Here is a 21786-nt window from a genome sequence, read left to right on the forward strand (position 1 = left end):
GTGTTATTTAAACACTTTCCATGTCATCAACCTGCTATCTCTACATACCATATGCTATAGTAGGGCACTGATAAGATAACAACACATCAAGCAGGGTTTCACAATATACATTAGGGATGGTGGTATAAAAATATAGAAATACAACATGCATTAGAAAAAAAAATCGCTCGCTCTTATAGTGGTATCCTTTGCCCTGTCCAGGGGCTATACTTATGCAGAAGGATTTCTGTGCTTCAAAAAGTGTGTATTTCACTAGTCTATCCCTCAGAGGTGTAACATCTCTTACTTAAAAAAAACCAAACAAATCATGAAGATACGTTAGGTTCGAATGTAGACCTTTCAGGTCCCATGGAGTTAAGTTACAGTTGAAAAAGATAGTGATATAATGAATCCAATTCTTTGATCAAACACAATAACCCCCACATTATGAAATTATAGATACCTCTGCAATATGCCCTGACATGCTTAAATATTTATTCAGGTTTCTTTAGCTTCAAGTCTCTCTAATTCTACTTCATTTAGAAACAGATATCTAAGTAAAGTAAATAAATACTAAGTTTTTATAGAAGCATTGCGAAAATCTGTGATTTTTTTCATAATACGCTATGTCTGACAGGGTTTTTTTTAAGTGGTTCTTGGCATTATGTAATTGAGTATCCCTACTTTCAAATAAAAACAGGTCATGACTGGAATTACTCGGCCAGCCAGACAGTCAAGCAACATCTCCCCCATCTCCCCTTCCTTCATATACAGCCATTATTTTGACATCTAGTAATCTTTGAAGTGCTTTGCAACAGAACATAGTTAAACTTCTTCTTAATAAGAGAAGGTGACTGCACTGTTTGGGAAATGATAAGTTAATCTATTGAAGACTCATATTCCTACCAGAAGCTTGAGGTTTCATTTATAATAATGAATTTAAATAAAGATTTTTCAGTTGAGAGCTGTATACACAGAAATTACAGAAATATCGGTGTGGTCACTGCAACAAACTCTTGTTAGGCAACAATCTTCAAAACCTATCCACTTATGTGACCTTACAGATCTGAGATCTAAAATCTGTTTCCCAAGCTTCCCAAACTGACAGCTTAACATCCTGCTGAGCAGGTCACCACTTCAAGCGATGGGTGCAACTATTTTGATGTTTATATGCAGCCCTTCTAGCTGAATTCTACCTCCAATTTTTACATTTTATCCCTGCCTTTTTAGCAGACGTTGCAGCAAAGGATGAAATACAGTTGTTCATTATGTCAAGAAAATACCAATTAGCCATCAGATAATTCAATAAGCTTTGTGTAAATCTAGTGAACAGATGATGTTTTATATAAGTTTGATGAATTAATGCTTAATTTCCTTCCTGCATACCCCCAAAACAGCCAGCATAAATGTCAATTGCTACAGCTCTGACTTCTGGTGGGAAACACTCTTTATTTATTTAGCATTGCAAAGCGAAGTTTCAGCAACAGTGAACAAATGTAATGAAATTTTCTGGGTTCCATTCCCCAATGATTCTTTCACCACCACCCGGCTCTCCTGAGTTGAACTAACATAGCAGCTACTTTAAGTCAACTCTTATAATTGCTTCCAATTTGCCTGTTTTGCTTTTGGCAATTAGCAAACTGAAATGTTATCATGAAAGAGTCCATCTCATTTATAAGGCCAGGTTTTCCCTCCACTAAAATATGCAGGCACTCTGTTCTTTATTACCAGCAGGAGATAAATGGCTGGTTTTCGTTGCTGAAGAATATATAATGGTTAAAAAGTCACTTTTTTCCTCCAGCTCTACATAAATCACAGAACTAGTCAATATTTAATAATGCTTGCCTTGGTCTGGAGTCCCTTGATCACCCCTGTCATGTGTAATAGCTCCCTCTCCGATATCTTTGACATAAAAGCCCAGCTTTACTGCAATACTAACATGTAGAGGGTCATTACGGATCGACATTTACCTTAATCTGTGACTGCCAACCATGAACCGATAAATTCCAGCAGATTCCACTGGGAGAAATCAGTAAACTTCTCAGTGGAAAGAACTGAAGGAAAATTCTGCCGAGAACAGAATACATTTTCTACAAGGGCTGCTCTGCAAATGGGTTCTGACTTTTGAAAGTTCTCTAGCTGCACAGCTTTGCAACATTTAATACCGTTTTGATGGTTTGAGAGACGGGATGACAACCGAGGATGACAAGACTTAGAAAGCAAGCAGAAATTTTCTCTGCAAAAACAATGCAAGATTAAACACAAGGGGAATATGGCTTTTGCATTATTCACCCTGCTGCCTTGGTGGAAATGGCTGTGCTGTCACAGGTCCAGCCAAAATGTTGCTCCTTTTTTTCAAATTGATCATCACTCCTTCTCCTCATAATCTTACAAGTGCTTCACAGCAGAATACATCAAAGCCTTCATTGCATAAAAAAGGGACACAACAGCCTTTGTGAGGGGTCAGCTGAGACTGCCTACCACACATTACACTCTTCAATGAATGTGTTTCTCCAAACAGCATACAAACAAGTTCATTTATATACTACTTCATAGAGGACAGCAATTACAGCGTCTATGTTCTCTTTAGCACCGATACTGGAAACAACAAATCGTTCTCATTCTGAGCAGAAAAAAAGGCAAGTTATGAAGCCATCAGTGATTCAATTCTCTATCTGTTACTGCATTTATAATACTGATTAAATTTGCGTACAGTACATACAAGGATTAAATGTCATCCAAACATTTTCAACCACAATTTTGTATTATACTCACAAGAAAATATTTTTATAGTTGCCGGATGTCAATCAGGCTATTTAAAGTGCAGTAAAAATTAATGACAACATTGTTAGGTATAATTCATAAACATTATTTGTGTACAATATTTTATTATTTATTATACCTTAGAGCATGCTTAATAGCTGAAATTGACATATTAAATGCTCACACGCATTTTGTGAACATTCATTTTTATTCACTGCCCAAGTATTTTACATTTTTATAATAATTAGAGGACACAGCGTTTTACTTTCAACTCAAAAATATGCACTTTGTGTAATACATTTGGAAAAAATGTCCATTTACATTCTTTAGTGCCTCATATAGTCTTTTACGCAAGGGTAACATCACTGTCTAACTCCACCGCTCTGATTTAGCAACATTTTCGCCCAAGACGACATTGCTATGTTTAGGCTTAAAAGACATAAGGAAAAATAAACCAAACCCCACAACATAAACCAGTGGAAACAAAACAGCAACCCATGATTCGATAAGGTTTAACAGACAATTGTTACTTTTCAGACTTTTGTATCGTATGGCGAGTCTGTTTGTTATATAGAAATAAAGCAGCTGTTTTCTTTTCCTTTCTTCTTTTTAGGAATAAGTGCCTGATTTCATTGCACATGTTTTTAGGTAGCTGGCTGTTTGTAAGCCTTACTTCTTTACCGCAGCTTATATAAATTTCAAATACACCCACAATCAACCATATTATGAACAGCTCTCATGAATGGCTCCCACTTATATAAGCAAACCAACTGAAATTTTGTGAGTATAGCTTCCTTATCTGAGTGAAGGTTGTGAGATAAGACTCCATGTGTATATCTAGAGACTAAATGAGTGCAGAGGACTTATCTTTATTTGCCAATTTATGTGTTTGTACAAATGTAAAGCACCATAAATCAAAGCAGCAGTTCTTAAAGAATAAAATTGATAATTCTAAAATAATCAATGGAGTGGCAAAAAAAAGCAGAAAAAATTAGTACTGAAGGAATTTTTTTTAAAAAATTGAAATGGAATATAAATGCTATCATTAGACTTAAAATAAAGGAAAAAAAAATACCTTGATCAGCATAGAAGAGACCAGTGACAAGGACTGTGTAGGTCAATTTTCCATTAGGTTTATTTGGGGCAAGCCATTTTAATTGAACTTCTTTGGACCCATCAACAGTAGCAAATATATCAACTGTTCCCTCGGGGGAAGCTTCCATGGTCCGAGCTTCTACCTGCAAGTTCAACCATGACATCAAGGTTTGTTGCCATAGTTTACAGAGACGAAAGAGAAATGCAACATTTTAAGAAAAGTATTTCTTTAGAAAAAAATGTAACTAACACTGCAGGTGTCCTAATTTTTAAGCATTTTACTTTCCTTTCATGTACATTTGTTTGAAGCTGTCCAGCAACTAACATACTTTATACAGAGACCCCTGTAAGGAACAGGAAATAAATACTGGAAAAGAATGAAAGATTCATTTCTTGAAAATACCTTTGCACCTCATATGGATGAACGATCTCAGCTTAGCATTAGGGGAGGAAGCAGCAATAGAAGACTGCAGATTTTTTAGTTTCTGCATTTTAAAAGACAAGTGTAAGGAACATGTGTTTAAATGCTGTAGTAAATTACTGTAGATATTTGATAGGGAAAAAACGTCCTTTGCAAAATATTGGTTGCTCCCTGAATTAACTTCTAATTTCAACTAACAAATTTAAGTTGCAATAAAAAGTAGATCTTTAAGAGAAAACAAAATATGATAAAAGAGATGGAAAATGTAATGAATATGAAAGATTTTTTAAAATAAATAAATAAATACTCGTTCAATATTATAGAAATTTAGTATTTCAATTTCACAACTTGTAGTAAACATTCAGCGCTACAGAACAAAATAATTTGTTATTACGTTATTTATGGCAACAAGTTTGTTTCTCATACATTATTTATTTGGTGTTTTCTAAGGTATAAGATGGTTTCACACCTTTCTAAGTGCCTCTCAGTTGCAAGTTCATGGGAGTGCTAATAAATGCTATTTTTAATCTGCCACACCTGCTCTGTCATCAAAATAACCAAACATACTTTCTCTGTCCTTGAAACATGGGTGTTTTACTTTTTAGCACGTAAAATTTGGAAAGCTTATTGTCTACAAGTGCCAGGCTATATCTTTGATGTGCATCAATATCTCTACATGTGCTTCTATATTCATACACTCTATTATATTTAAAATAGATGAGCAGTTGCAGTAAAGTCAACAGGATAAAGTACATGCTTAAAGATAAACAAATGCTTCACGGATTTATTGGATCACAAAATGGTCCACATTGGATCACAAAGTGCCACATTGATTATTTGGATATTTCAGTCAAAAACATCCTTATGGAAGAATGTGACTAAACTGTGCTTTCTAAACTAAAATAATTTCCTGTAAAGTTCTGCTGCTAAATGCAGGTACGCCGATCTCACCACATCAGAAACATGGAGAAATTAATACCAACTATTTTTTCTACTGAAGAGGATTAAAATATTCTTAAAACAGTATGAATTTGTAGCAATCTGTACCACATCCTAAACAGCTGTAACAGCTGTATTGTGTCTCTAGCCTTTTATTTATGACCTGCTATTCTTTGCAGTATAAAAAATATTGAAACACTGTTTAGAATCAGTACATGTAGTATCCTCTACAGCTACACCTCTGCAGTGTATTGTGAAAATATTTTGTATAAAAAATGTGCATTCTGTATAGAAACATATGGCACAGAAAACCTGTTTCATATTTCTTTTTCTAAACATTACTTTATACACAATTCTGTGATATTTTCAGATGTGTTTATTAGTAACTTTATAAAAAAATACTCTGCTATAAGTAACACTAAATCATAGGATAGGAATAATAATATTATTAGGAAAACATTGTCATCCATCTAAGTTAAAAAAAACAGTACTGGGATACGCATAAGCTAAAAACCTGAAATTTAAGTTTAATAGCAGTGGGTTGACATGACGAATATTCAGTGTTGACCATTTCCATTTATTTACAAGATACTTACAGGAGCTAACACATTTCAAAACCAACAGAATTTCAGATCTCCTGAATTCCTTTAAAGAATCTATTAGAGGTTACACTATTTCTTGATAATACATATTTTCATTCCTTTTTAAGCAAGAAAAACCAATTAGAACAGACACAAAAGCAATACCTTGGCTTTACTAGAAAGAGATTAAATTTAGCATTTCTTAATTTACATGTTACCAATTTGCATCACACTTGAAAATAAATCATAGTCACTGAAAAAAAAAAGTTAAACAAAAACTATCTAACCCATAAAAAAGTTATTGAAACACAGTAACTACTAATGCTCTCATAACTGATTAAGATCTTCAGAGCCACTTTCAGAAACATAAGCTGGAGAAATCCCGTATTTAGGATAGTCACATAGCATTCATTCATCGATTAGGGCACATTAAGCACAAGATCAGCAACGAAAATAGCTGGAAGCGTATCAGTTTACTGCTGGGAGATGTTTCCCATACTATTTAGAGTAGAGGCAAAACATATAGTTTTTCTTTTCTTTTCTTTTTTTAAGTGTTGGATTTATTCTGTAATTGATATAAAAATCTTTCAAAAAATCAAATGAAGATGTAGTGGTGTTAACTTCCTGGCGGTACTTAGGTAAGCCTAAATAAAGATGTTGTACTTCAATTCCTGTGATTAGAGATGGATCACTGGCTTTGGAAAACAGTTTGCTTACTGATCATGGGATGCATATGAGTATTAGCTACAGCGACCTCTACTTTGAAACATTTCAAAAGTCAAGTTATGAGTCTGCAGTTCAGTGGAGATGTGAAAAAAGGCTACTAAAAATATTTTTTAAAACACTAACTACTGCCATTCTGTTCTGTCCTTTTTATGCCTACTTGATAGGAGTACTTGATAGAAGTACTGAAAACATACATATTTCACCTGTATGCAAAGTCTGGTAACAACTTGTCTTAAACATCGCTACTAACACAATGGATTAGGTTATTGCACATCAAATACCTTAAAACAAGGTTTGCTTTTGGGGTATATGTGGGGCTGTAAAAAACGTACAAGAAAAACTGGCAAAAAGCCATTCAAGCTTTTAAGAGTAAATATCCTTCAAAGTAGAGCAAGCTATAAAATGTTTAATGGTTATAAAGTCTAGTCTTCTTCTACAGATAGACGATGTTACCAGCATTTGAAAGAAAGCAATCTTGCAAGGAATATTGGAAATGTGACTAATGAATTATATCATAAAAATAAAACCTGGACGGTCTTTCCAGAGCACAATATAGTGATATTATAAATTATAATGGAAAAATAAAAACAACAACATCAAAAACTCACAAATCTTCCTTTCGTTCTTTTTTCTTCCTTTTCATGTTAGCAAAATTAAAAGTGCACACATAAAGCTGAATTAAACAAAAAATTAAATCTCAGAATTAACACAGGTTTCTTTCTCAGTTATGCTTGAAAACAAAACTAAGCATAGTAGATAGTATTCCAGTTACAGTACTATGGTAACTGGAACTACAGTACAGGTGTTACTGGATAGTATTCCTGGTACTATCCTGGTACTGAATAGTATACTGGTACAGTACTACAGTACTGGATAGTATTCCAGTTACAGTACTATCAGCTACAGTACTATGAAATCATACTGGATTTATCAGTTCAGCTATATGTCTAAAAACCTTTAGCAAAATAAAAAAGCCTCAGAAGGCTTGTTTTTCCGATGTCAAATGTAATATTCCTGTATTCTCAAATCCTGAAAAAATGGGGTGTTGTACAAGACTGTTAAATTATGTCCAGTATAATATTTTGATCACATACTTGCATTCGAAAGATATTTATGAATCACCATATTTTCCATGCTCCTGTTGCCACTTCTGGCTTCTGCAATTCTCAAATTAACTTCAGTCCTTTCAGTCAGGCAGCTAGAAATTTGCTCATTACTGGAACAGTAACTCTTTCTTTATATACGTCCTTATAAATCTGGCTAAAGCACATCTGCACCTTTCAAACATATTAACTCTATTTAATTTCAATAATGTGTGTTTCAGCCTCAAATGTTGCCTTTCTTCACTGTACGTACGTTCTACTTTGGAACAGTGCCTAACAATGACCTATCAAATCTTTAGCAGCTCTTAAACAGGATTTTTTTTTAAATGTCACATTTTGCCAGATGGGTTAGTACTGACCAGAGTGAATCATCACCATTTACCCTGATATTCACTGCCATCTGACATTTATTACACTCCCAGAATGCAAATTAAGGTACTCACCAATGGACCCAAAGCACAACCTTTTGCAGTACATGCCTGGACTCTGAAGGAATGCAGACTCCAAGGAGCAAGTCCATAAGCATAACAACTTAGCTGTGATGAATTTTGCATCAGAACACTGTCCATATACAATCCATAGCTAGTAATAACACCTATAAAACAATGTGATAGCACTCAATATCTAAAAAGCTACAGAGGTTAGAAGAAAAGTAACGCTACAGACATTAGGGTGGTAGTAGTAGTATTTCGAACAGTTTACAGTTAAGCAGGTAAGTGTTTAGCAGGACTGCGTATGCAACACTTAGAAGAAACACACTCTCCCATCTTTAACTGTTGAAAACCTCGCAAGTGGTTTGCATCTTCTGAAAACAATTACACTGTTCCAAAGATTACCTCTTAACAAACTTGTTTCTGAATAGCAGCTAACATCACCTTGGAATCAGGGAAACTGAGGCAATTCTCTTTCACAGCCTACTCTGCATACGGCTATCGAAACAAGAACTGGAAAGGCACACAAAACCATCTCACATCTTAACAGCTTTAGTCTTAGAAAAAAAATAGTCATCTACAATATAATTGAAAGAGTTGAAGGACAACTCAGGCCAGTGCTATAACTCCAATAAGTTGGTAACAATTTTGTCACACAAAACACCTTATTGATACTCATTCTTGTTGATAATTATCTCAGATTTTCTGCATTTTGCCAACAAACTAGATACTTCATTAATTTGGGTTTGGGTTTTTTTTGGAAAACAGTTTTACCAACTTTTCAAAACAAAACCACAAAATAGTATGGATTGCTATTTCCTTCTCAGTATGCTGTAGAAAAAGTCCTGAAGTAAACTATTCCTTGCCTATTCAATGTAAAGAAAGAAAACATATTTGCAAACTCAAAACGAACATTAGCGACACTTTTAGATAGAGGAGAGAATGTTCCTTCTGGTATAATTGGCTAATACTAACTCTAAAATTGCAGGTGATTGCTTATCTCATTTATAAGGAAATCTAAATCTCTGTTCTTCCAAAGGTGCATGATAGGATAGCATGAATCCTGTACAGACTATACATACACAGTGTTTTTAATTTAATGAACTAAAGACTGAATTTTACAGATTTGCATAGACTTTGGAAGTTGAGCTTGCAAAGGAATCCTTTTTCTCAGGGCTATTCCTCCACCTTTCTCACTTCTGAATATTCTCGTTTTTTAAAAGCTATTTCAGTGTGAAATCTTAAGGCTGATAAATGCAAAGCTATAGGATTCATTAGAAGTGAGTTCAGTTCAGAGGATGCCTTCTAATGTTCCCATTATAGAAAACATCTTCATATTGTAAAAATATAGCTCAGTTCCTCTCTCCTTCCCTTAAAACTGAATTGTTTGAAACTACATTGAGGAAGATTCTGTTTGAAATTGAGAAAAGGTTTTCCCCTCTACTGAATGGAGAAATGCTTAGTAAATAAAAGTGTATACACAACTGTTTCAGCTGAGCTTTGAAGAGTTATACTTCAAAAGATGTATATGCTAAAGCAATGCACAGCTGAGTACGGTGAAGTGATTCACAGACTCCTCAATTCTTTTCTTTTCTAGAAAAGCAGGGACTAAACTCAGGTCAGACAGCAGAGATGTCTGTGGGAGGAAGTCCTGGTAAATCTCACCCCATCAATCCTACACATTTGACAGGCTTCCTAAAGCAAAAATCCCTTGGGGTTCCACGTCTAGTTGCTTGTAAAGCAAGGGCATTAATGGTTGATATTTGCCTTACATTAAATAAACAAATTATATATATATATATATAAAAATCTTTATCTCAGAGAAAAAATGTGAACATTGGCATTAAGGATGTGGTTTTACAGGGAAAAAACCAACACTGAAGTACTTTAAGTACCTATATCAGTAGCCCTAACCCTTTAAAGTAATGGACAAATCATTATTAATTCCTTTGATATTTATGGTAACAACATGAAACATAATGACATCATTTGATATTAATGTGGGTGTCATATGTACCTCTACGGGATTCCCACTGTAACTCAGTATTAATTAACTGGACCATTATTTTAAAGTATTCCTAAAACCACAGCACTATGCAGCATCTACGCTCTGAGGGGCAGCTTGCTGGTCAGCACTGTGAGCTTTTGTTTGTCCTCCCAGTACTGTCAGAAAATGATGATCGCTAATAAGCGGATCCATTATCTCTTGATTTTACTTCTGCCTTTGCCTTATGAGACTCTGATGGAGAATGAAAAGAAAGAAAAAAAGTACATTTCAGAACAAAAGGGCTAGTAGTCTGACTTTGAGATGTGAAGCCGTTTTTCTAAATTAGGCAATAATTCTTTTTGGCCAGGGTTAAATAACTTAGCCTCTCTATTTCACCAGTATATGTTTCCAAAGCATTCTGAGAAAAAGTTCAAAGTCGGCCCAAAGTTTACGTACTTCTCAAGACTTGCTAGATACTCCTGAAGTTTACCATCCATGAAATATTGAAGAGTATAGTACATTTTTGTGATTTACAAGGCTTCATGAGCAACACATGGTCACCATGAAAAAATGCAGTTTCTTCATAATTAAGTCTAGGTAGCTAGATTAAATCTCGGTTTCACTGAAGACAAAATCTCCATTGACTATAGTACAATTATGTTTCACTTTTGACAAGACATCCAACTATGCAAATTAAGCTTAAACTGAAGAAAGCTACACACTCTTCCCTTTTTCTTCCTCCTCTTTCCTCCCTGTGTAAGGCCATATAATCTGTCAATGGTATTCCAGACATTAAATACGAAAGGAGGTTTTGAATCTAAAGTGCTACAAGCACTTTACTCTTAAGGTACCATCTAGAGGTCAAATCTTAAGCAAACGTACTTTTACCTACATCAGTTTCAATGAATACAAACACAAGTCATCTCTCACAAGCACAAGGATTTGCAGGAACAAGTACTGGATTAGTTCACTGAATAATTTTATAAATCAGTTTTTACCATACTTAATATTTCCTGCACAGATTCCATATAGCCTTGGAAGATACAGTCCAGATCAAGACTTGATTTTATCTATGACCTTTACACAAGTAAAGTGAAGTTTCTGAGAAGTGACCATCTAAGGAAAATTTTCAATGGTGAAAAGAGATAAGGTCACTCTTTTATGTGAATGGATTTTAAAAGAGCAGACCTCAAACTATATGGCAAGACTATAATGGATATGTTCTGAAGAATATATAATTCTTTATTGAGGCCACTCGAATAGTGAAGGCTCAAAACAGAATATCTGATGCCACATGTCATTTCACAAGCCTCTCCATATCTTGCCATCAACTAAATAGTCAATATTGCTTACATTACACTATCTACATGTGTGATATGTATGTGATAGAAATAGAGGAGGGTTCTGCTGTAAAGTGGCATACCTCTGAGCCATGTCCAATCAACCATTTTATTGTTGGTTTGAAAATAAGACAAAAGAAAATGTGCATATTACAAATACATTCAGCATATCATCTTCCAAATGTCTTTTTTCTACACCTGGTACATAAATTACATTTCAGAAGCAACTTTCAACAAAGAATTAGGTGTATCGTTTCCCATTTCCTATGAAATGAAAATTTTTCACAAAATAATGTAAATTGGCCTTAAATTCAACCAAAAACGGAGCCCACAAATTCAATATCCATGTTGGGATAACATTAGCGTTTGACGTCTAGATGGTCCCTTATCTCAAAGCTTGACTCCCCCGCATTGTGCCATCTTTATGAAGAAGCCAAGTAGCCTTTAATCCTATTTGCCACCTTTGGCCTCAAGGGTAGCATATTAATCCCCCTTAACTTTTTCTAATTGGTGGCAAGCAGCTGGACTCCATATACATCAAGAGAGCATAGTAAAGTCTATGCTGTCCAAACCCCAGTCAGCCTACACACCCATTCAACATCAGCAACAGCTAATAAGCTTCCTCAGCCCATGGAAATAAACAGTAACTTCTGTCATATAGTATCAGAAGAAAGAAAGAGGGAGATAAAGGAATGGCCCCAGAGATCTGCTAAGGAGATGACAATTTATGATATGCAAATCTTTGCAATTCTGAGGTTTCCATCTGAAACAAGGCCAAGTTCAGTAATTTCAAAAAGCACTTCTTACTCCTAGTAGACTGAAACTCACCAAGTTTGAACCAATTAAGTCAAAAGTGGGAAACAGTTTCTATCTTTTTGCAAAAAAAGAGCTACGTTAGAACTTCTGTCTATGAGAATACACCAGTAAAATGCTGAAGTGAGAAAATTTAAAGGAAAGTTCCTTCTGCTGGTCTTTCTCTTATTTCAGTCTTCTCGACTATGATATTTTTCAGCCTCCTATACGGTTTTAAAATACTGACACAGAGAGCAATTATAAATGATGTGGCCAGTAGGCAGCCCAAAAGATATCCTAAGAATGAACAAAACAAAGTCACTGAACAATACAAGATTTCCTGATTAAGCAGTTGCTCAGTGAAAAGTTTTAGAGCTTTTTTTTTTTTTTTTTAATTCTTCTTATGAAATAAGGAAAGGGATGGAAATAGGAAATTGGAAAGAAAGAAATAGGAGAATGGGAAAATGTGCTATTAGTTATATGACCTTTTTGAAACTCCCAAAAAAGTGAGGGAGAAGAAAGAAGAGAAATGAGAGAAAATCTGCATATCCCTTCTTGACCACTGTGCAAGTGTGAGCATGCTATGGTGAAAAAACAAAGTTCCTTCTCCCCTAATGCCTTTCTGGCTGCCAAATGCTCATGAGATAGCAATTCTTCCACTCCTAACCGCTCAGCAAGAGCTCGCAGATGAAAAGCAGCAGCCTTTCCCTGCAAGGCAGGACAGCGGCAGCTGACTTCGCTGAATCCCTTCCATCAGTTCTGACCCTAAGAAAAACCCTCTAACAGCAACATGCATGGTATGCAAAAAAATATAGTATCATCAAAAAATGACAACAGTACCAAGGGAAAAATACTCTATAGGCTTCAAATAGTGAGAAGATGTGAAAATACCAGAGGGTATTTTTAAAGGGGAGAAACACACCCGTTGGCCTACACAGGGTGCATTTAGGATTACAGAGGAGTAGGCTACATGGCAAATTTGGTAGTTACCTAAATGCATTGTTCAAAACTCCAATGTAGAGGTGAACAGTGTTGTTATCGAGGCTGTTGAAACCTCCAGTTTCCATGGAAGAAGGGACAAGGGACAGAAGAATATAATTTCTTTTATAAAGCTCCCCTGATTCTTATTACATCTGTTGCTCATCCAGTTCAGATTCAGAGCTTTCCTAAGAAGCTATTTATTTTACTTCATAGAGTCATTTAGGTTGGAAAGGACCTTTAAGATCATCAAGGCCAACTGTAAACCTAACACTGCCAGGTCCACCACTAAACCATGTCCATAAGCACCACATCCAAACGTCTTTTAAATACCTCCAGGGATGGTGACAACCACTTCCCTGGGCAGCCTGTTCCAATGCTTGAAAACCCTTTCAGTAAAGAAATTTTTCCTAATATCCAATCTAAACCTTCCCTGGTGCAACTTGAGGCCATTTCCTCTCCTATCGCTTGTTACTTGGGAGAAGAGACCGACCCCCACCTCTCTACAACCTCCTTTCAGGTAGTTGTAGAGAGCAAGAAGGTCTCCCCTGAGCCTCCTTTTCTCCAGGCTAAACAACCCCAGTTCCCTCAGCCGCTCCTCATCAGACTTGTGCTCTAGACCCTTCACCAGCTTTGTTGCCCTTCTCTGGACACGCTCCAGCACCTCAATGTCTTCCTTGTAGTGAGGGGCCTAAAACTGAACACAGTATTCAAGGTGCAGCCTCACCAGTACCAAGTACAGGTGGATGATCACTTCCCTAGTCCTGCTGGCCACACTATTTCTGACACAAGCCAGGATGCCATTGGCTTTCTTGGTCACCTGGGCACACTGCCGGCTCATATTCAGCTGGCTATCAACCAACACCCCCAGGTCCTTTTCTGCCGGGCAGCTTTCCAGCCACTCTTCCCCAAGCCTGTAGCGTTGCATGGGGTTGCTGTGACCCAAGTGCAGGACCTGGCACTTAGCCTTGTTGAACCTCACACAATTGGCCTCGGCCCATCGATCCAGCCTGTCCAGGTCCCTCTGTAGAGCCTTCCTCCCCGCAAGCAGATCAACACTCCCTCCCAACTTGGTGTCGTTTGCAAACTTACTGAGGGTGCACTAACACCCTCAGTTGTTTCCTAACAACCTATTTATTGTATTTAAAAGGAGACCCAAGCTGTACATAATAAATGCTGTATTAACAACAAGATACAACATGCAAATTTGGTCATGTATTCCCAACTTTTAGTTGTTTTAAAGGAGGCTTGCGTAAATTTCTTTATCAAGCTATAGGTCTTTATCCTGTGCTGTTGATATGCATATATAAATATATGTCTATATATATATATTTATATTTATTTGATTAGTTAAACCACTCTCTAAACTATTTGGATTTTTTCCCACAATGCAAGGATAACAGGATCAGGTCCTGACATGAACTATTACATGTAAAAAATGCCCATTTCATTGAAAATTATTCAGAATTTAGCCACTAAGCCACTTACATGGCCTTCCTGCCTTCCTTCCCCACCCCCCATCCCTTACCTCCCCCCTTTTTCCTTCCTCCTTGCCTTCCTCTAAGCCTTTGCCACATACGCTGATGGGATTTTAGAAACAGGGTTAGAGGGTTTCTAAGGGGCTAGGAGGCAAAATCTTCCAATATGACTCCCATACAAAGAACCATAAATTATCAAATACATTATTTAACAGCAGATGACATATTCTTATTTCTTTCCAAAAGTAATGTAAGACCTTACAGAATATTATATATACGTAGCGTTACAATCACCAATTTTGGGGGAATCATTTGAAGTGCCTTGTAGTGAAACTGTACAAGTAGGATGTGCTCTACCACAATTGAAAGCGTGGAAAAACTTGCAGGGCAAAAATGAAATTCATGTGAAACAACTGTGAGAAATAATTGATATATATCAATATGATAAGCCAATGAAGAAAAAGGTTTCTGTTGCTTTAAACTCAGTGATTTCTGCAAAGCTTCCTCTGCTGTGATTTAAACTGTTACATGCATGATAATAAAATAAAGGTGAATTCCAAGGCCATATTATACTGTGCAAATACCATTAGAAATGTAAAATTTGTCCAAAAGTTTTAGACATGGATATTTCACAATGGAAAACATTTCTAAACAAAAGTATATTATTTAACTTCCACAGCCATGGAAATGTACAGCTTCATGATGACTACATAGAACACAAATCTAATGATTATTACATATCAATTAACGTAAAATAAATTAATGTTTCATTGGCGGGTGAAATGAACACCCTAGACTGATACTCTCCAAGAATGCCTATTCCTTAGCTCAGTTGTCCTGGAAAACATTAAACAATGAGATGCAGTACACAAGAACTATCAAAAGGGAGCACTTTTGAGCCACTGAAACCGTACGATAGCCTGAAAACCACAATCTCCTAGCTGCAGACAATGATACTATCTCAGGTATTTTATGTGCTAAAATGATCATTAAAAATTAAGCACCACATATAAGCTGCCATTTAGAATATTAATTTACCTTTACTAATCATCTTTTTAACTTGAGGCTAAAAGAGTTCACTTACCATTCGGATACTCAGGCTTAGTCCATGAGATGTTAAAGGAGTCAGATGAATATGACTGGGCTTTTGGAGCAGGAACACCTTCTGGTGTACTCTCATCTGTTATAGCTGTGCTAGCTTCGCTTATTGAACATCCACCTCCAGTGCAAGCCTTAAAATCAATCAAAACAAAGAAACATATTTCAATGTAATAGCAATAATTTTAGCAATGATTTTTTGTAAAGTTTTATAATTTTTACATATCTAAACCTAGTAAGTCTGTGCTTTTCATAGAAGATACTTTTCTTAGCATAGACTTGTTTACCTCTTCTTAAATAACACAATGTCTTACTCATGATACTTGGCTTTTAGGTATAATACAGCTAAAACATTATACTAGTGTTTGACTTGCAGCATTTTGCATTTGACTGTGAGTCATAATCACAATTAGATTTCCACTGCTTTTGCAGCCACAGTTAAAGAAAATTACAGTACAATATATGTCATTTACAGTGCAAAACTCTTCTGGAATTGACTGAAAAGCTCTCACAAGTTCCAGACACAGAACATACTGACCAACTTGCAATGCACTTAAAAAATTATCTCGATGAATAGTGACTGAGAAAAAAATGCCATTCAGACAGTCCTGCACTTCATGACAGCACACAGAGTGGTGTGCAGATGCAGTTAAAATAGTGAAAAACCACTCTATTATAAATTAATATGTAACAGTTATTATTACATGTTTATGGATAACAAACTCAAATCATTTGTATTTCAGTTACCAGAAAAGACTGATTACACGATTTTTACATTTTGCTTAATTATGAAACAATACAATGTGCAAGAATATGTGCATATCGCCTCATGTAACAGGCTTTTAAAGTTTTATATGCACAAACATAAGACTACACAGCTATGGTCCTTATGTGTGCTGGTTTTCCAATTACTTGCACTAAGATCAATGACAAGAGACAGGAGTTCTTAGAGAAGTTTAAAAAATATACAAGAATATGTAAACTCTGTACTGGATTTAAAGATTTTTGGTTTAGTGTATTGTTTATTTTTAATTTTATTGGTTAGCAATGAAATAAATCAAAACCTGAATTCAACAAAGATTCAGATTCAGACATACTCTTAATTAAAACTTATGGGATCACCTCTGTTTTAAGGAGTTGCCCATGTGCTGAAGTGGACAAGTACCCTGCTCTGAATCATCAACACACAAAGGAAAAATAACCTTGTTGTCCAGATCTCCAGGAACAAAATGTTTCTCTCAATCTACTATATTTTATTTGAAAGGATTAGCTTCAATTTCCCATTTCCCAGTGTGTTTCAAATCAGAGGGCAGTCAACATATTTCCTACCCCGCTCCAAAAATGTATACCAGCCCCATGGGTAAAAATAAGAACTGTTTGTAAATGAGGCTATTTTATACACCAAGATTGTTTTGATTTCACTGGATATTACACTCCCAACAAAACTACACAATGACTCCCTGCGTTCAGACTGGGCTATCAAATAAAGATAAAAGAATGCAATCTCAGTTTTGGGAACATCCGAAAATGTTGGGAACATCCGAAGAAGCCAAAAAGACCAGCTCTGGAAGACCTCTTCCTCGTACATTCCTTACTGTCTCGCTAAACAAGTTCCACGGAGTCTTCCTCAGCATTGGAGGGCTTTTTCGTTCAAGGGCTCGGTAACAGCAGCCTTCCCATTCATTTATTTCTTGAATTTCATGAAGCTCAATTTTTGTACCTCTGAAACTTGCTGGCGTATTAAGTTGCTGATTCTTCTAATGAAAAGCAGTAGAAGAAAGCTCATCTGTATTTTGAATAGTGGGATTTTAGACTAGTGCATCCAAATGGACTGGACGTTGCTTGGGATGCTGGCAATCACATCCAGTGATGCTCAAAGCCATGAAATCCTACACCCAGATCGAGCCCCATTGTGCCATTCTGAACTTCACTGAGAAACAGATTTGAGGTGAAATTTGCAAAAATACCAAAGTGTCTAGAGAGCAAAGGGACAGATACAAACCACGGAACAAGACACCACACAGTGATCCTCCAGCTAGCACCTGAGCTAGCTTACCCACACAACACAGCCGTGAGGAGATATTAGCTTAACAGTTAAATCACAAAAGCACTCAAGTCATATAAATGGGTGTGCCAGCCCAGCTACTAAATGCAGCCTTTCAGCTTTTCATTTGCTTTCAGATTGGCCAGGCTCACACCCATCCAGCTTAGAGCACAAACAGAGCAAAAGCAAGTTCCTTTGCTCTAATCCATAAAGACACGACCTTAAGACTTCTCAGCTGACTTTTGGAAAGAAGCATTAGATTTGCTTATAAAAGCTCTTGCACTCATTTATGAATACAATTGCTACATATTAAACGGCAGTAATCAATTGTGAAAATTGGTAACAGCATACAAAGATAAGTATTTTGTTAACTTTATTTCATGTACTTATATTAACCTTGTCATACAAAAGTTAAAGGAAGCAGCCTGTGAGGTGCTGAAAGTTCTGCTGATGAGGATCCTCACTCCTGTGTTCAAAGCTGCAACTTTTGATAACTCAACTTCCAATTTCCCACGTAAACCAAAACCAGTTTTTGCATGGATACAAAACAAAATTAATATTACCTGTGAAATAAGGAAAGGAAAAAGGTTCTAGCTGATGGAAATATTTCATTCCAACCAAAAAAACGGGAAGCATTTAATTAAGTGTTGAAGGTATGCTATTGTTGTTTTTACTTTAAAAGTTTTACTGAAATTCAGATTAAATTATGTGTGAAACACTAAATATTTCAATTGCTTTCCAGGTGTGTGTGTTTGATTTGGTTTTGTGGGGGCTTTGGGGTTTTTTTTCATCAAGTATAACATTTGGCTGTGTTTAAGCTTCATAAGTTGTAAATCTCTAATATTACATTCTTCTCAAACTAGTCTGAGAAGTTCTAAATACAATGGGTTCAAATGTTTTAAGAAAGCTATCACCTCAAAGATATTGGGCATTTCATGCACTTTTAGACTTGCCATTTTCAAAGCTGCAAGGACATTTAGATCTTCTAACCTGCCTATCACCACTGCATTTTATCCAGGTAAATCTGGTTATCTTCATCACCAGAAGAAATGACCTTTTCTTACTTTCTAGTTACCACTGATACAATGCAAATACTAAAAAAAAAAAAAAAAAAAAAAAAGATCAAAAGATCAAAGGTTCCTAAAAATGTATTCAGTAACTTCTAGAAAAGCTGTACACATTAATGAAGTAAAAACAAAGTCCACACGACACCTCTTTGGTTTAACCACACCCCAAGGCAGAGCCACCAAAAGCAGCAGTCCCAGTTGCTCTCCAGATCCTAGCTGTTAATTCTCCCCTGATCCTCTCTCCTTGTGCCCCCCGTGCACAGGAGCTGGGCAGGAGCAGAGAAGAGCTGTGGCACAGTGAAGGACAGCACAAATTCTTTTGGTAGTCCCACTTGCTTATAAAGGCATAAAATGCTTGTTGAAGTACTGCCTTAGTTTTGGACATGGTGCTATTTTATATGCTATACAATTTACTGTGCTGAGATGTCTAGGCACAAATGAATTAATTTCAACATGAATCTAAGCTTTAATTAGACTGAATATCCTTGCTTTTTCAAGTTCAAGTCAAATCCTTATCATTACCTGAAGGTAGTTTATTTTTTGTGGTATAATATTTAGAACATTCAAGAGCATGTTAAGAAAAAATGCATGCATACCCAGTCTACATAAATGTAAATTTATTCATAATCAAGAGCAGAATATTTTCCTATGGCATTTATCAAAGCAAATATCCTTATATAGGTATTGTTATAAAATGAACAGCGTGCTTAAAACAAGGGACAATCCCATGCTTTTATGCACATATTTTCAGGTTAGTGAGCTGGAGCTGTTTTATTTCATCACAAAATAAAACCAATGATAAAGAAATGCAATGAAAACACCAAGGTCTTTTAAAATGTTTTCAGTAAACAAACTGCTACTTTACACTGAACTCTTTTCCTCTCTGCTGTTTCCTCCATACAGATTTTATGAAGAAAGAGCAAATTATCATGGTACAAAATATGAAAGGCTAACATTTTCAAATACATTCAATATTTTCTCCTAAGTTGGGGGCAGGAGACATACTTATAAGTCTTTCATATATTTCTGGTTAATTCTCTATTAGTTATCATCCAACTTATCCGTGAAGAATATCTGTATTTAAATTATGTACATTTAAACTGAGGGCCTGTTTTGAAACACAACACCTAGTGTTGATCAGGATGGCTCACCCACCTTAGTTGCCAAAAGAGGAGGTTAAACAAAGTGGACTCAGGAACCATTAAGTATTTAAGATGTTAACAAAATCAGAATCATTTTCACCATTTTACACCTCTACTACACATCTTTAAAACTTACAGCTAGTTTTATGAGGTATTCAGTACCCGGGAAAAGCTGCTGAATAGTAGCATCCAGAAAAAGTTCTGTGCTGTTATAGATTACATTCCAGTTTGTAAAATTCTGCTCATTGTTGGCAATATAAATTATATAGCAATCTAGGATTCCATTTACTTCTACTGGTTCTTTCCATCTGCAAATAAAAGCAAAATATGATTAAAACCAGCAAAGATTCAGACCATAATGAAAAATGTAAGGCGCTGCTTAGGGGACTTTGTGAGATTTATTTTAAGAATTTGAAAACATAGTTTTGCAACCATAAAAATAAATCTAAGGCACACCTCTAATGCAGTATTTGTATTCAATAGATAAATGATTACAGTAACACACAAAGCAGGGGCTACAAAATGGGCATATCACCAGAACATTTCTTGCACTGAAGTTTGCAGAGGCTATGCCCATATGTAGGTTATACTGATTGCGTAAAGACAAAATGGAAATTAAGTTGGCAAGTGATAATCAGAAGGTTCACAGAACCACTAAACTAATCACTTCTATGCATTTAATCATAATAAATTTAATTTTATGTCACAAACCCTTCCCCTGATTGAACTCACTGGAATTCTTGAATAAACTGATGCACTATTGTGTTGTCAGGAAAGAAGAAATCCTTACTTACTGTACATATATCGTTCTAGAATCCAAAACCGTCAGGACTGGGGCATCTACGTGAGATGGTGGCAGCTGTGCTGTAAACAAGGTGACCTGGGAACTGTTTGTACAGCCAGCAAGCGTGCATGCAGTGAGCAGAAACTGGTGTGGCGTAAAAACTGCTAAATCTAGGGCAAAAAAGGAATATGGTTTGGTTGAGAGGACCCCACTGTACAGTACATTTACACTAGAACGTATACCACCCAAACAAAACAAAGACTTAGCATCTTAGGTGCTACATACTATATCAATTTGCTACAGTGGCAAATGAACACCTTTAAGATGATTAAATCAAATCAATTTAATGGAAAACCAAGTACAGGTTCATTAACACAGACAGATTATATTTTTTTAAAAATGTGCTGTATGATACATGAACATCAAGCATCGATACATGCAACGATTCACTCAATGCAGATTTCACTATAAGCATGAACACAAAGGAAGCTCATTGTTGCCACCACTCATACTGGTCTGTTCTCTCTTTGCTGTTTGTCTTCAGCTGCATGAACGCCAAACATTTGTAAAATATATTTCAGTAAAGACAACCTGTCTAATGCTATAGCAAAACAACTGCTAAATGGTTATTTATTATGAAGCTATCTTGAGTTTCAATTACTGCAGAAAATAGTGAATAAAATGTAGCATCTTTGCTGAATAAATATTCTAAAAGATCTTTAGCTTCATATATTCTTCCCGACACTAATAAAGGAATGTTTGTCAGAAAAATTATAGTAGGAAAGTAATGGAGACATAATTTTCTAATCTTTTTCATTTTTTTATTAAAATACAAGTCACAGATTTTAATGAGAAAATCCTTTAAGAAGGAATTTACAATTGAGGTTTTGGCAACAGTATAAGGTATACAAGTAAAATGCATATGTTACAGATACACATTTTTAGTATGCCAGAAAAGTTCTGGGTTTTTGCAAGACATAACAAATGCTAGTGTTTTCAGAGCCAAATAGTATCAAACTATGATTTTGATAGTTTGAT

At 35.8% G+C, this 21786-nt stretch overlaps 1 protein-coding gene across 1 annotated transcript in view; it reads right to left on the bottom strand.

Annotated features, from left to right (window-relative positions):
* Window positions 1-21786, bottom strand: part of USH2A (usherin) — a 391818-nt gene that overhangs the window by 173691 nt on the left and 196341 nt on the right. The window contains exons 32-36 of the mRNA XM_072858355.1: window positions 20759-20918; window positions 20101-20272; window positions 15698-15845; window positions 8051-8202; window positions 3818-3980 (exon numbers count right to left, since the gene is read on the bottom strand). Coding sequence (XP_072714456.1) covers window positions 3818-3980; window positions 8051-8202; window positions 15698-15845; window positions 20101-20272; window positions 20759-20918 — 795 coding nt within the window. The remainder of the gene's footprint in view (window positions 1-3817; window positions 3981-8050; window positions 8203-15697; window positions 15846-20100; window positions 20273-20758; window positions 20919-21786) is intronic.

The sequence above is a fragment of the Ciconia boyciana genome, chromosome 3, assembly GCF_034638445.1.
Source record: "Ciconia boyciana chromosome 3, ASM3463844v1, whole genome shotgun sequence".
Classification (NCBI taxonomy): Eukaryota; Metazoa; Chordata; class Aves; order Ciconiiformes; family Ciconiidae; genus Ciconia; species Ciconia boyciana.